Genomic DNA, 14,572 nt, shown 5'->3' on the forward strand with positions numbered 1-14,572 from the left:
ATTATCCTTTGGCATTTTAATATTATAAACCCAAGGGATTATAATCGAAAGGGAAATATAAATCCAAGAGGTTGATAAAAACCCCTAGGCTTACAATATCAATCCATTGGGTTAATAAATATGTAGTAAAGATATTACTACTATTAATAATAAATATTATTATTTTAAACCCAAGCGATTAAACTTGTGCTTATTGTAAATCCAAGGGAATAATATTAAACCCAATGAATTAATGTTATAAAACCAAGGTATATAAAGGCTTGAATAAATATTATAACCCGAAAGAAATAATAAACCCAAGGAATCATATTAAATATTGAAGGGATTATAAACCAAAGCCAATAAAGTGAAGCAATTACGTTGGTCAACCCAACTGAAATTAAAGGCATTAAATGCCATCGTTTAATGAATATTACAGATGGCATGATATTCATTAAATTCAAGTGTTTAATGTCTGACAAGTTTGATGGCGTGAAAAAAGTTGCAATTAGTATGTTTTAGAATATGTCCTATAAAAGGTTTATTTTAATATATATATGTCATTTTTAAATATTTACCTTAAAGTTTACGCCGACATAATAAAAAATCATTTTATGGTGCAAGAGGAGTACATTGCATTGACTTTGGTTACAAATTAGGATAGAGAATATTTAAAGTACAAGCCAACATGTTTTACTATGAAACAACCCCCCCATCTATAAAGAATAATAGCTAAGGTTAGAGTTATAAATGGGTACCCTTTTAAATTTTTAGGCTTAGGATAATAATACCTAACTCTAAGAAAATACCTAGAAAAACCTTGAAAAATGAACTAAGGATGAAATCCACATCGCAAATCACAAATCACACTTTTTAGCATGACTATTTTAAAACACCTTCAAAAAATTGCGATATGCGATTAGGTCTCCTCATGTGATAACCCGATAAATAGCACCTTATCATTTCGCAATCGCATTTCGCACTTCGCAGACTTCGCAACAAATTTATCCATGCCATTAGAATGTGCGTTAGTGATTTGCGAAATGCGATATTGCGATATTTGAGATCGCGTTTCACTTGATGCATCTAGTAGCGCTATACTGTATCCTTTTAAAGATTGCGATGCGCGATTAAGAGTAGTAAAACGTGTGAAATAATTATGTTTTAAATACCAAAAGAAACGAGTTGACAGGTTAATAAATATTTAGCGGCCCAAGGAAGGAAAATCATTTTCCGGGTTATGGGTAGTTACAATCAAGTATCTCATTTCATGATCCAAAGTCATTTCAGAGAAGCTTTCAGTCTTAATTAGATGATATCGTTTGCGCTGATATATCTTTTCTATTTCAGGCAAGCTACAAAAGACATGTCACTACGAAAGGTGATGTAGAAACAAAGCAAGTAGACCATTGTTGAATCTGAGTTTAAAAAGATGGCTCCTATCTTTGTTGATACAGTTTGTGACGCTGACGGAGGCGGAACAGCTTGGGAAGTTATTTACAATAGGCTGGAGGACGAGCGTCCTAAAATCACTGTTACGAGAGTAACAACTGGATCACCAAGGCCTTCAGGACTTCAATGCAGAGATGCTTCCTGTTCTTTCCTTCATAGGATAGGAGCAAGAGCTAAAATCCTTCCATACATGGATATGATCAGGTGGGTGGTTGAAAACCTTATCAAGCTAATTTTGGGTTGGAGAGTGTTCGACAAAAAATTCAAATATGACAAATTGGGTATGTATCCTATAGCCTCTTTGGCAAACCCCTACAACTATGCAGCAGCCATGTTACGTAGATTATACGGGCTACCCAATAATACTAAGCTTTCAATAGAATGGATTCCTCTAATTGATGCCTATGTTAATTCCCATATCATTAATTGGCCCTCCATCCTATCTGACAACCTAGCCACCACCATTACCGAATATTGACATAAGAAAACCTCCTCTTCAGATAACCTCCCTTCGTTCTATTTTAGTGCCTATATTAAGGATGCTATCTGTTTTTGCATGACATTTCCAACCATGGGTTGGAAATGGACCTTACAGGATCCCTACCCAATCCATTTCAGTCATAAACAAATATGGGAATCACATTACATACCTCACTTCTATAAGATATTTCATGTTGTTGTGTTGCCCCTACATCAAATAATTTTCAATAAGAAAGCACCTCGGTTTTCCCAAGAAGTCGGAGAAGACCTGCTTACTATCGGCAAATATTTCATTGAAGAATGGTTCACCTACATTATGGTTTTAGGTAGCACAACTGATCCACATGTCCTTCCTTTATATGTTTATAATAAATTATTAGCAAGAGATATTCCCTATCAGACTGTGGGAAGGGGCCTGACTAAAATTCTCAAAGACGGCAAGAAGTCATTATGGCCCACTTTCCCTGTTAAATGCGGTTCTTTTGCTTTAGCAAATTTTGTTCATGCTACTAAGGAATCAGCACATATGGAAGCCCTCAGGCTTCATACATTGCCTAACAGGAAATTTGATCCAAACAAAGTGGCATATAATGTCACTACTGGAGTAAAAATCAAACCATACAACCATGAAGATAATTATTTTGAGGATTTGTTACAGTCGGCTGTATCCTTCGAACAAGCGTTCGAATGGGAAAAGGCGAATCTGAAACCTGAATATTTTCAAAGATTTCAGAAATTCATAAATGAGAGGCTCCAGGTGATCCCAATGCATCTATTAAAGCCTAGGATAAGTCTACACCAAGTGTCACTGTTGATAGTGGAGGTCCTAGCTCTCAAGTAGACTCTCAAGTGAACACTAAGAAGACACCAAACACAAGGAAACCCCAAGACACAGACAACATAGCTGAGTCCAGCAGGAAGTCAGCTAAGAAATAAGTGATGAGCACCCCGAATATAGAGATCAGTTCAGAGGCCAAAGGTAGTAGTTTGGAGTAGGAGTGGGATCAGTTTAATTAGAAATTGCAAGGCACTCCCAAAGCCACAAATACCCAAGAAACAGAGGAATGTAAAACTCCTCTACATGTTCATAAGGATACAAAGCCCAAGCCTATGGAGGAACAAGCGACAATGTCCCAGCATACTAAAATCCTCGTTGCTCTGCCCACATCAGAAATTGTTCTTAAAGTAACTGAAATACCTCCACTTGATGTGTTCTATAGCCCTCTCCACAAGGTTTTAGTTAGAAGGCAGAGAAAAAGGAGACGAGTATATACACCCCAATTCCCACCTGGAAATGAGCCGATGAAATTTGTTTGGAAGGACATTCCTTTCAATTTGGCTGCAAACTTGACTAGACTATCAGAGTTCATAGGAGCATATTCATCGGCCATTATGGAAAGGCTACTGAAGTCTCTACTTTGTTAAGGGAAAAAGAGGAGAGGATTGCGCAGCTCGAACAAGAGCTTGAGGCAAAGAAATCAAGCGCAAACAGGCAGGTGGCTAAGCAGCTCACACAATTGTAGCAAGACATGGAGGTCCTCAAAATAAGCCATGAAGCTGATATATCAGCCAAAAGCAAGCAACTCCAAGAAATGCAGCAATCCATGGAAAGATACAAGGATGTTCCCACTACTGAGGAGTTTATTAAAGAGGCCCTAGAATTAAATTCCCTTTTGGTGAAATAGTAGGAGTATTTCTGCCAGAAGATGTCACACATTACTCCCTATTTGACTACTAGCGACCAACTGATAGATAAGGAAATCGACCAGAGAACGAAGTTTAACGATTTAAACACTAGAATCTCTGAGTTTATCGAATGGCAAGAAAGAGAAGATGGAAGGAAAGCCAATCTACCTGAGATTGAGGAAACTCATAATGACATTCTCTTCAAATATTGGGATGCGAGAACAAATAGGTCGAGCTAGTAGTCGCAAGGGTATTCGTGGTATCAAAGAATATCATTAAGGTAGTGAATTACATCTTGTTCTCCACCAATCTCATGAAATAAGGCAATACTAAAGAAATGCATGATTTAAATGCTCTGTATAAAGGCTGGCAAGAAAAGGCGGGGAGTTAAATAGAAACAATTAAAATAATGGCCACGACCAACTGGGAGTCGTATTGGCAATATCTTGTTAAGCCACATAGCCATATTATGACTCTCAATTGTTCCCTTCGTACGACTCAACAGATGCTACCACCACTCAAAGATGTGATCTTCACAGGACAACTAAGGACACATTTCGGGGCACCTCCTCAAATTCAACCGATGAACGATATTTGCGATTTAAAGGACAAGCTGGGAGGCGGAAAGTCATCCTCTTAGTTCTGTTTATTTAGCCTTTGTTTATTTTTGGAGTTAGTTACCTAGTTAGGAGGAAGGTTGTTTGAAACCTCCTCAAATTTTGTATAATCTGTTTTTTCATATTAGTTAGAATAGTATTTATACCCTTCTCATGCATTTAGAGAAGGGTCCAAAATTTTATCAAAAACATTTGCAAAGAATGCACTATTGTAAGTTTGTGAATGCTTTGGTGAAATTAAGGAACATGATCATTTCTTTTAGATATCATACTACTTTCCTTTGTTGATGCACTTTTGTATTCTTGGGAGACAATTTGATTTGAAGAAAGAAGTTGGTCTATGTCATTTGTCAAAGAGCAGGACTTCACACATATGGTACTATTATATTGTATGATTGATTCTATTTACATTTAATTAGTGGAAAAACTTTACTTTCATGAATTATATGTGAGATTAATTGTTTCTGTTAAGCGTTAATTTCACTTTTGTATGATGCCTAGCTAGAATTGTGATTTTCATATATAACTCATCATATATACGATATATTTTATAAATTCCTTTGACTAACTATTTAGTCAAAGGAATTATCTTTTACGTTATCATCTCTATTTAGTTGTGTTCAATCTTTATTATCACATGTTAAACATATATCTTTGTAGATTGCATACCACACAAGAATACCTGGGTTATATTAGAATAAGTTAGTTAGAGAAATTGCATCATAGAATAGATCACTTAGATTATCATTATTCTATTGCAAACACTCATGAACCACCCACTCTCATCTTAAAACCCACACTGGGAAACTAGTCCCATTATCCCTAGTCGGAGCCACCACTTTAAACGGAAAAGGAGTTGTCTTAAGGTCCAAACCGGCTAGTTATCCCCCATGTTTCGGAACCAGAATTCTGAGGCCACAACATTTTTGGCGCTAGAAGGAGGGAATTCAACTATGAATGGCATATAAACCTAAAGATCATTCAAAAAGCATTCATAAGAGTCAAAACCCCTCCACCATTTCTACACCTTCTGAAACTCGTTCAGAATCTCCTGATCAGATGTCTGAAGTTGTAGAAACATCCACCTTGTCTCCTGAAGTAGTAAGGCAACCACCCTCTCTATATTACACTCACGAGTCTCCCAAATTTCATTCTTTTATACGGAAATTGGAACATATATTGATTTATGCCGACAAACCATAGAAATCCGAAGTTTCTGAAGAAAGTGTTACCTCCTTATTACAACAAACGGGTGTATTGACTAGATTGCAAAGTGAAAGACTTGGGGTCACCCCTTTTGAGTTCCCCATCCCTCCACGACATAGGAAAGTTACTTCATCAAGATCTGAATCAGATACCAACAAGATCACATCACCTTTCCATCCATTCACTTCCCCATCCACTTCTACTCAATCCACGACTTCTCACCTATCCACTTCTCCAATTAGTACTACAATTAATAGTACTAACCCAGTAGTAAGTTCTTCGCCATTTATACCTACTTCTGGACTGACCTTCTCATCTTCTCAGTTCCCAACTCAAGTTATGGCGAATCAACCTTGGACAAATCCTGGTGTTGTCCTAGTTGCAAATCCAAATGCACTCCCAGCAAACCCAGAAAAATGGTTGCCTAAGTATAATCCTGACGATGCTCTCCCGGCCGAAGAACATCTAAATAATTTTATGTTAGCCATGAATCTCAATGAGTTGCACATGAAGGTGTTGTAATTAGACTGTTTCCTTATACTTTCCAAGGATCTGCTGGGTCTTGGTATTTTTCCCTCCCAACGGGTTCAATTAGAGACTGGGATACTTTTCAAGAAGTATTTCTTGCAAAATTTGGTGATGATAGGACCATAGCATCCTTGATCAATGATCTTTCTAATTTGAAAGCTAATCCAGATGAAAAGATCAAAGATTTCAACTCCAGATTTAACAAATTGCTAAATAAAATTCCAGCTCCCTCTAAACCTGTTGTAGTTGTACTAATAGAATGGTATATATCATCTCTTCCTTCTAATATTGTGAATTTTGTAGATAGAGCCAATAAGGCTACCCTTGTAGAAAACATGAAAGAAGCCCTGTCTGTAGAAAGAAGAATCATAGCTTTGAAAAAGAGATCACAAACAGACGATAGGAAGTCAAAGAAAGTAACATTTAAGGATGACTCTAAGAAGAAAAATTCAAAGGACCCTTTCGATCTTGAAGGCCTTCAGAAAGTGTTAAAAACAATGTCTAATGAAATGGTTGAGATCAAGAAACAGGTCACAGAATCTTGTGCTCCCAAGAAACCTTTTCGATCATTCAAAAGGAACCCTTCTTCTGCATCACAAACCCCAAACACCATTTCAAATGTTGAGTCTGACCAAGAAGCAGAAGAAGATTCGCCAAACAAAGAGGAAGCTGAAATGGAAGAAGAAATTGAACTAAATGGTGTTATCAGGAAAAGTGTCCATTCAGATCTACTCTATCCCACTAAGGTGTGACAGCTACCTTAGAAACAAACAGAGAAAACTACTTTTGTATTCTTCTTTATGAACTATAAACAAAGAGGAATTGGATGAACCAACCTGTGTCTTGCGCTAGTCCTTCGATCCAATCTCTCTTCTCTTTGACAGCTTCCAGCTACCTGCTCCCTTACTTGCCCAGCTTCACCAAATACCTGCAAGATCACAGAAGAAAGAAACTATACAAAGACATGGGTTTATATTCATAAATAACTTAGGATCAGATTTAAGTTAACCATACAAATGTAACAAGCATCAATGAAACACAAGCATGGAGAAGAAACTCAAATAGTTTTATTGATATACAAGAAGATCCAGGAGGAGTTACAACCGATGATTCCTGACCCAGCATCAACCTCCCAGCAAAGAGATCCCTTCTTCAACCCCAACAAAGCATAGATCACCCAATTCTCTGTTATGTATCTCAAAACCAACAACAATTCCTTACAATGTGCAAAATTCCAGCCTCTGGATCTCTGGGATGAGGGATCCATATATAGATGTATGCAAGGAGGATGAGTCAGCTCATGAATTGATTAGTGGCTTCTCTCTGTCAGTTCTTGCTTCCACTTGGAGACTGAGAGCCTCTTACTCATCCTTGGTCGAATTCAGTGAGGCAAGTGTCATTGGAGAAGATTCTGGAAGCTTCCATTGTCTCTCCACCTCGTGGAATGACTCTGCCACTTATCATTTCCCGCTCAACGCACCCTGGTAGTGCATTTAGGTGCGTTGCAATGCACCTAGCTAGTGGACTTAGGTGCTATGCAACACACTTGGCTAGTGGAGCAATTGAAATGATCCTGATTTGACTAATTCTGAGCAGTTTCTGGTGGAGAACTTCTGGGAGAAGCTGTAATTTGTTGACCTTGTTCCTTTAGGAGTTAGAACAACACTTTTAGGGACTTAGGAGCCCTTGGTTTATGGACATTTCATGCTTAGAGCTGTAAGGCACAAAAATGTCTATAACAGTTGCCGCCTAAAGTATGAGGCCGTTTATCGGGTGAAATACTTTATTAGGAGGATCCGAAGTTCTTTCAATGCTGGGAGGAGACCTGTAATAAGATACAATACAATACATTATCTTCATACTGCTTTCATGATCTAGCTGAGGTGGGCATTCCCATGCTCAGCTTTATAAATTCATTTTCATGTACATAGGACAGACAATCGTCTGATGGTAGACTGATGATTCTGATAGAGCCATCATCCTTTTGGTAGGATGATTATCTGTGCTGCAATGCTGTACACTTCAATGTCTTTATTTTCCTGAATATATATCGCAGCCCGGATGGATGAAACTAGATCCGGGGTCTTCAATCTCGTCCAATCTTCACTCGAAGTACAAGTCGATCCATGTGAGAAATGTTTTGAAGTCGAACATGGAAAGACATCGCTTGATTACCAGTCAATGATGTAAACTGTTAACAAGCGCGAGAGGAATCACCGATAATGATAATGACCCTCAAGGTACTGCAGTACAATTCATGTGGTGTGAATAAAGGACTTGGCGTCGAACACCACGCAAAATCTTTCGGTCGAAGGTCATTGATGTATACCTGTCGCCGGAAGTGAGAAACTTGCCATTGAGGCATGCAAGCTTCGAAGTACTGAATGGGGTGTTCCTAGATCAACTTCTTGGATAATGAGCTGATGTCGACAAGAAGTGATCCGTCACAGGAGGGCCTTTAATGAATCCCACATCAATGACACGGAACGGAGCAAATGATTTTGATGGAGGTGAAAACGATTTGATGATATATGGTTCAGGGTGCCGGTCATGAAAGAATGGAGTATAATGTATGGTAGTGGGCGGGACACAGGTGGCCTTTCTGGATGACTTCTCTTGAACATGTCGGCGACACTTATGTGATGGATTGGTAGCATTAACCCCAAATGTGGATGGTATGGCGAGACCATGGCGATGTGATCGGTGAATGAAACAACCCAACCCGACTCGGGCACGGAGTGGAAGTGTCATGTTCAAGAGCGACTTGCTACCAATAAATATTCTTTGAGTTTTCTTCCAAATTTTTCCCCAGTCATTGCTGACCAGTACCTCTTTATTTTTGTCAAGCTTGAGGAGGATAACATATGCTTGTTCTATAATTTGCCCTTCGGGCAAACCCATCACTATGTTTTAACAAGCCTAGCGATAGTGAAACTCGTTCTCGTCTAAAGATAAGTTTGTCGCTATTAATCTTTTTAACAAGTCTAACGACAAAGATAACTCGGTCCTTTTCATTTTTAGAGAGTCTAAAAAGGTACGTAAAGGTAACTCCAAAATTCATTTTTCGTCATCTAATCCCTTAAGTCCGAAAAAGTATAAAACAATACAGAAGGGATGAATTTTCTATTAGCTTTAACGAGCCGAACAAAACAAGCGCTCGATCTTTTTGTGCAATAATCCCTCAGGTCCAAAAAGATTGAAATCTAGAGGAGGGATAGCACTTCCGGTCGCTTTAACGAGCTGGAAGGCCAAAACTCGGCAATCTTTTCATATTTTACGAGTCAGTTGAAAAGAGCTTAAAGAAGACTCGTCTTTTGAGGAACGAGTGATAAAAATGGGTAGTAGCTGATTCCAGGTAAGGTTTGGAATTTTCCAATCACGGCAGTGTCACAAGGATGGCTAGTGAAATCACTCTTCGCAGCTGTTCCTCAAAATGGGTAAACAATCAAATGGAGGTGAATGATCGGCCAATGGAAAAGTGGAGGTGATGGTGCAAACACGACCAAGGCTTTAATGGCTGAAATGCTTCATTCACGGTGGTTATTTACCGGGGAATAGTTCATTTTTTAACGAGCTTAAACGCGGGTGGAAACATTTGCTCATGTCTTATGTTTATTTTTTAACGAGCTTGAACTATGTGCTAAAACTGCTTGATTAATCCAGTCATATGATAAGAATGTCTCATATAAAAACGGCAACTTTTAGATTTTTGCCCCACGTCCTTTCTTTATGCAAGTTGGGTGACGACTAATCCTACGAGTTTAAAGGGTTAGAGGTCCTAAAAATTTAAAAAATAAATAGCCGCCCCTTGCTTGCACTCCAAAAGGTTTGCATGCCCCCAGGTATAAAATATGGTTTCAAGGTTACCCCTCAATTTGCAGACAAAACATTTGTTCTATCGGGAGAGGCCTACCTCTTACAGGTTACCAAAGATTGTCTTATTCGCGTTGCGAATGAAACATTTCTTCCGCGATGTCTACCGAGATAAACAAAGGTGAGTGACGATGCCCGCCAACTCACATAACTTTGACAAGAGAATCTTATTCTAGAATAACCCCTCTTCCACTGACGGACGGGGTACAGACTAGTCATATTCTCCCACGGAAACCTACCCTATACCCGAAGTTTTCCTGCCGAAGCAGACCAAGACGCATGCCCCATGGTTTTCAATCATATCCCTCCGAATTACTCGCGCTTATCGGGAGGACGGACTGGGGATTGAGACATTTCTTGCGTCAAAAGACCATTTAGGGATGGTATATGACTATTTACTATGCGTGATCCGGGAAATGAAAGCTGGTCCACGAGCTTGACCACTCTTCCTTCGTGCGGAAAACACATTACTCTAAAGAGTGAGGAGACGATGGCTCCCATGCAATAAATATAGTCTCGTCCAAGGAGTAGGTTATAATCCAAGGGTCCTTGAACTACCATTACGTTCATGCGAACTGTCTTCCCTCTCAATGTTATGGGCACATCGGGAAGGATCCCTAAAGGTCGACTGGTTCCTTTATCAAAGCCTGTCAGATTTCTCATCTCAGGCAAAAGCGATGGCGAACCAAGCGCTTTCCAAGCAGTAGAGGAAAGGATACTCACAGAAGCCCCCTCATCTATGATGGTACCAGCCATGACCATTCTATATATTTGAACGATAATTCGGAATGGTATGCTTGCTGGTAAACGGGGTCTGCCTAGTTGATTCCAGTCGAAGGAGACAACTAGGTTGCTTGGAGGTGGGACCGAGTAGACGGCCGGGTATGGCTCTAACGAACTTCCTTCCTGCGGTAAAGGAACGGGTAGATTGCCCCCATGTTCATCAGAGTCTGTGTTGATGAAGATAATTTGGACGGTGTCATCCTTGTTCTCTTCAGTGACTGTATCATCCGAAGATAAAACCTCTGAAGGCAAGACCAGGTCAACTGCCGCCTCGACCTTTTGACTTTCGTCTGGTATGGATTCAGTTGGTTTATCTTCAATGATAGGCGCTTCAGCCGACCACTTGAGTGGGCCAGCTAGATTCTCAACTAGTGACGGACTCGGCAAGAGTTTTTTATATCCAGGAGGAAGTCGTAACGGTGAAACCGGACGATCATCCAAAACTCTTTTAGCTTCGTCTAAGAAGGGACAACGGTGGAGGGCATGATTGCCTTCGCACAGTTTACAAGGAAATCTAGCTTTCCCTTTTTGTCCTGGGGCTTCACTTTCACTAGTTGACGGTGTGTTTTCAACATGATCACCAGAGGTTGATGACACCGGATTGTGCAAACGAGGAGACCAGTGCCTTAGTATCCGAGGGATGCAAGGACAATCTCTGTGAAAGTGGTCTCCTTTGCAAATGACACATGGCGATTTAGGCCTGGTCAGTGCAGTGTGTGGATTTTCGTTAGACGACACTCGTTTTCCCACATTCGCCTTTGACACCTTCTTCTTCTTCTCTTTCTTCTTCTTTTCCTTCTTCTCCTTAGGAACATGGCTTTTAGCTTTACCAGTTCCATCAAGCGAAGAGGAAGGAGGAGAGGAAGAATTAGAGGAAGTAGAAGGCTGGTGGGCAACTCTGGACTCGTCTAATTGCTGATTCGATTGTTCAGGAATGGTGGTGTTCTGAACGACATTGGTTGAGAAGAGCCATATTGGCAAGCCAATTGTCAGTCTTGGAAGCGACAATGTGGCCATATGGGGCACACCAACATCTCCCCAAGAGGAGAAGGGACTAGGATTTCCACCAAGGGGAATTCCTTGGTTGGTAGGCTCCATTTTCTCAACCCAAGATCAACGTAGGAAAAGGGGATGAATATTCCGTTTAAAATAAATTTTAACACGCTTTGACACAACTTGTTTTTTCAGTTTTTAAGAGTCAAGAAAAAACAAAAGATGACTCTAGTCTCCTTCGATTTTTAATGAGCCTGAAGTGACAAGTGCTCAGATGGACCTTTTCCGTTAAGGAGTATGAAAAGGAACGAAAGGGATTGCTCTGGAGGTCTAGGTAGAGGGAGTACCAAACCAATCGCAAAACTGCAGAATACTTTTTACGGTACGACAGTCAATCTTCCCGAATGCTGTGTTCGGTGCATTGCGATTAGTAGGGCGACTGACACAGCTTCCTATGGATAAAGGTTTTAAGCCTATAGGGGTCTCCCAATATATACTCGACGGTACGTGGGAGCACAAGTCTGTACTGGCACTTATCGTCTCAAAGTGGAGGAATCACCCAACCATTAGTGAGGACAACAGTTACCAGGCTTTACGACGTCGTAATACGTCTCTAGCCTAGACCTCTAAATGTTGTGCGTTAAGTTCCAAAGCGTTGTTAAGTTCATTGAATTTATTTTAAGTTGATCTTTCTTATGAAGTTTGCCTTTTGGGATCACCACGAGATGTAGATGTAATTCCTAAAATGCAATCTAAAGATGATAAACAAACTTTTATCTCTTTTCAGCAATGAAAATCCTAGCTACTAGGGGAAAAGAAAGACACAATCTTTTCGCAAAGAGCAAAGAGCACACTGTAAATGCACTTTTCCTAAATCAAGCCAAACAGACTGCCAATATGCAAATGCACATGCATGTGTTTTTTTTTTCACTTTCTTAATATTGATGCCTAAAAAGAAAGTTGTTGTACAAATCTGAATTTGCTTTCAAGTGACAAACACAAACAAGCTTCTTTTCGAAATCAAAAGGTAGAGACGATTACGACACTTTATGATTTTGAAATAAATATTCATTTCGACACTAGAAAGTCACAAATTCAAGCCAAAGTCAAAAGTAAAAGCATAATCGACTATCAACAGCAAATAAACTTTCTCCTATGATCAAAATCGACACTTGCGAAAGATCTAAATCAAAGGACGACAACACGACTATTATACTTTTGCAATGGAAAACTGTAAACGAAGCAACAAACACATAAAAACATCTACAGTTTCTTTTGTACAACTGAGGCGGAATATCAGTAAGGAAAAGGGGTTTGAAACAGTGAAATACTGATCACAGGCTGCAAAAAACAGAGACAAAACTGGAAAAAATGAAGCAAAGAACCTCAGCTGCACAAGGCTAAGCTGATCAGCGCACCTGTTACACAGAGAAACTGCATTGCAGCACAGGTAGCCCTCTCGGGAAGTGCGTTGAAATGCAGAACCTCTTCACAGAGCCTGCGCTGGGGCAAAAACAAGAATTCTATCCGGGTTCTGGGTCACGGTTTGCAGTTTAATCTATGGTTTTTGGCCGAGTAAAAGCAATCAGTAATGCACAATCAGAGGTAGATCTAAGGGGGGTTCTAAGAGCTATCACAAGGGAAATCAGTTGGTCTATGAATCAGCTGTTCAAATCATAAACAGATCCAGTGAATGGATTGAAGCAGCATATGTCTACTTTGCATTTGTTAATGGCAAATGCAGTTCGATTGCTGCTTCTAAGTTTATGAAACAAACAACAGGAGAAACACAAACAAACTAACTAGACAAGATCCCCAGCAGAGTCGCCATTTTGTTATCGGGAAAAGTGTCCATTCAGATCTACTCTATCCCACTAAGGTGTGACAGCTACCTTAGAAACAAACAGAGAAAAATACTTTTGTATTCTTCTTTATGAACTATAAACAAAGAGGAATTGGATGAACCAACCTGTGTCTTGCGCTAGTCCTTCGATCCAATCTCTCTCCTCTTTGACAGCTTCTAGCTACCTGCTCCCTTACTTGCCCAGCTTCACCAAATATCTGCAAGATCACAGAAGAAAGAAACTATACAAAGACATGGGTTTATATTCATAAATAACTTAGGATCAGATTTAAGTTAACCATACAAATGTAACAAGCATCAATGAAACACAAGCATGGAGAAGAAACTCAAATAGTTTTATTGATATACAAGAAGATCCAGGAGGAGTTACAACCGATGATTCCTGACCCAGCATCAACCTCCCAACAAAGAGATCCCTTCTTCAACCCCAACAAAGCATAGATCACCCAATTCTCTGATATGTATCTCAAAACCAACAGCAATTCCTTACAATGTGCAAAATTCTAGCCTCTGGATCTCTGGGATGAGGGATCCATATATAGATGTATGCAAGGAGGATGAGTCAGCTCATGAATTGATTAGTGGCTTCTCTCTGTCAGTTCTTGCTTCCACTTGGAGACTGAGAGCCTCTTACTCATCCTTGGTCGAATTCAGTGAGGCAAGTGTCATTGGAGAAGATTCTGGAAGCTTCCATTGTCTCTCCACCTCGTGGAATGACTCTGCCACTTGTCATTTCCCGCTCAACACACCCTGGTAGTGCATTTAGGTGCGTTGCAACGCACCTAGCTAGTGGAATTAGGTGCTATCCAACGCACTTGGCTAGTGGAGCAGCTGAAATGATCCTGATTTGACTAATTCTGAGCAGTTTCTGGTGGAGAACTTCTGGGAGAAGCTGTAATTTGTTGACCTTGTTCCTTTAGGAGTTAGAACAACACTTTTAGGGACTTAGGAGCCCTTGGTTTATGGACATTTCATGCTTAGAGCTGTAAGGCACAAAAATGTCTATAACAAATGGGATGTGGGATTTCATCCTCCCAACTGAAGAAGAAGCACAAACATTGCCAATGACTACAAGATGTAAAAACTCTCCTGACATGTCTATCACAAATCA

The 14,572-nt window shown here is 39.9% G+C and overlaps 1 protein-coding gene across 1 annotated transcript in view; it reads left to right on the forward strand.

The window, feature by feature from the left end:
• Positions 1-1,411: 1,411 nt before the first annotated feature.
• The window catches only part of LOC149211093 (serine carboxypeptidase II-1-like), a 51,454-nt gene continuing 38,293 nt past the window's right edge, over positions 1,412-14,572 (forward strand). The window contains exon 1 of the mRNA XM_089399183.1: positions 1,412-1,574. Within this exon, the coding sequence (XP_089255309.1) occupies positions 1,412-1,574 (163 nt within the window). The remainder of the gene's footprint in view (positions 1,575-14,572) is intronic.

This window comes from Pinus tabuliformis, chromosome 1_2 (genome assembly GCF_031772625.1).
Source record: "Pinus tabuliformis cultivar Carrire ecotype Pingquan chromosome 1_2, CPIR1, whole genome shotgun sequence".
In the NCBI taxonomy this organism is placed as follows: Eukaryota; Viridiplantae; Streptophyta; class Pinopsida; order Pinales; family Pinaceae; genus Pinus; species Pinus tabuliformis.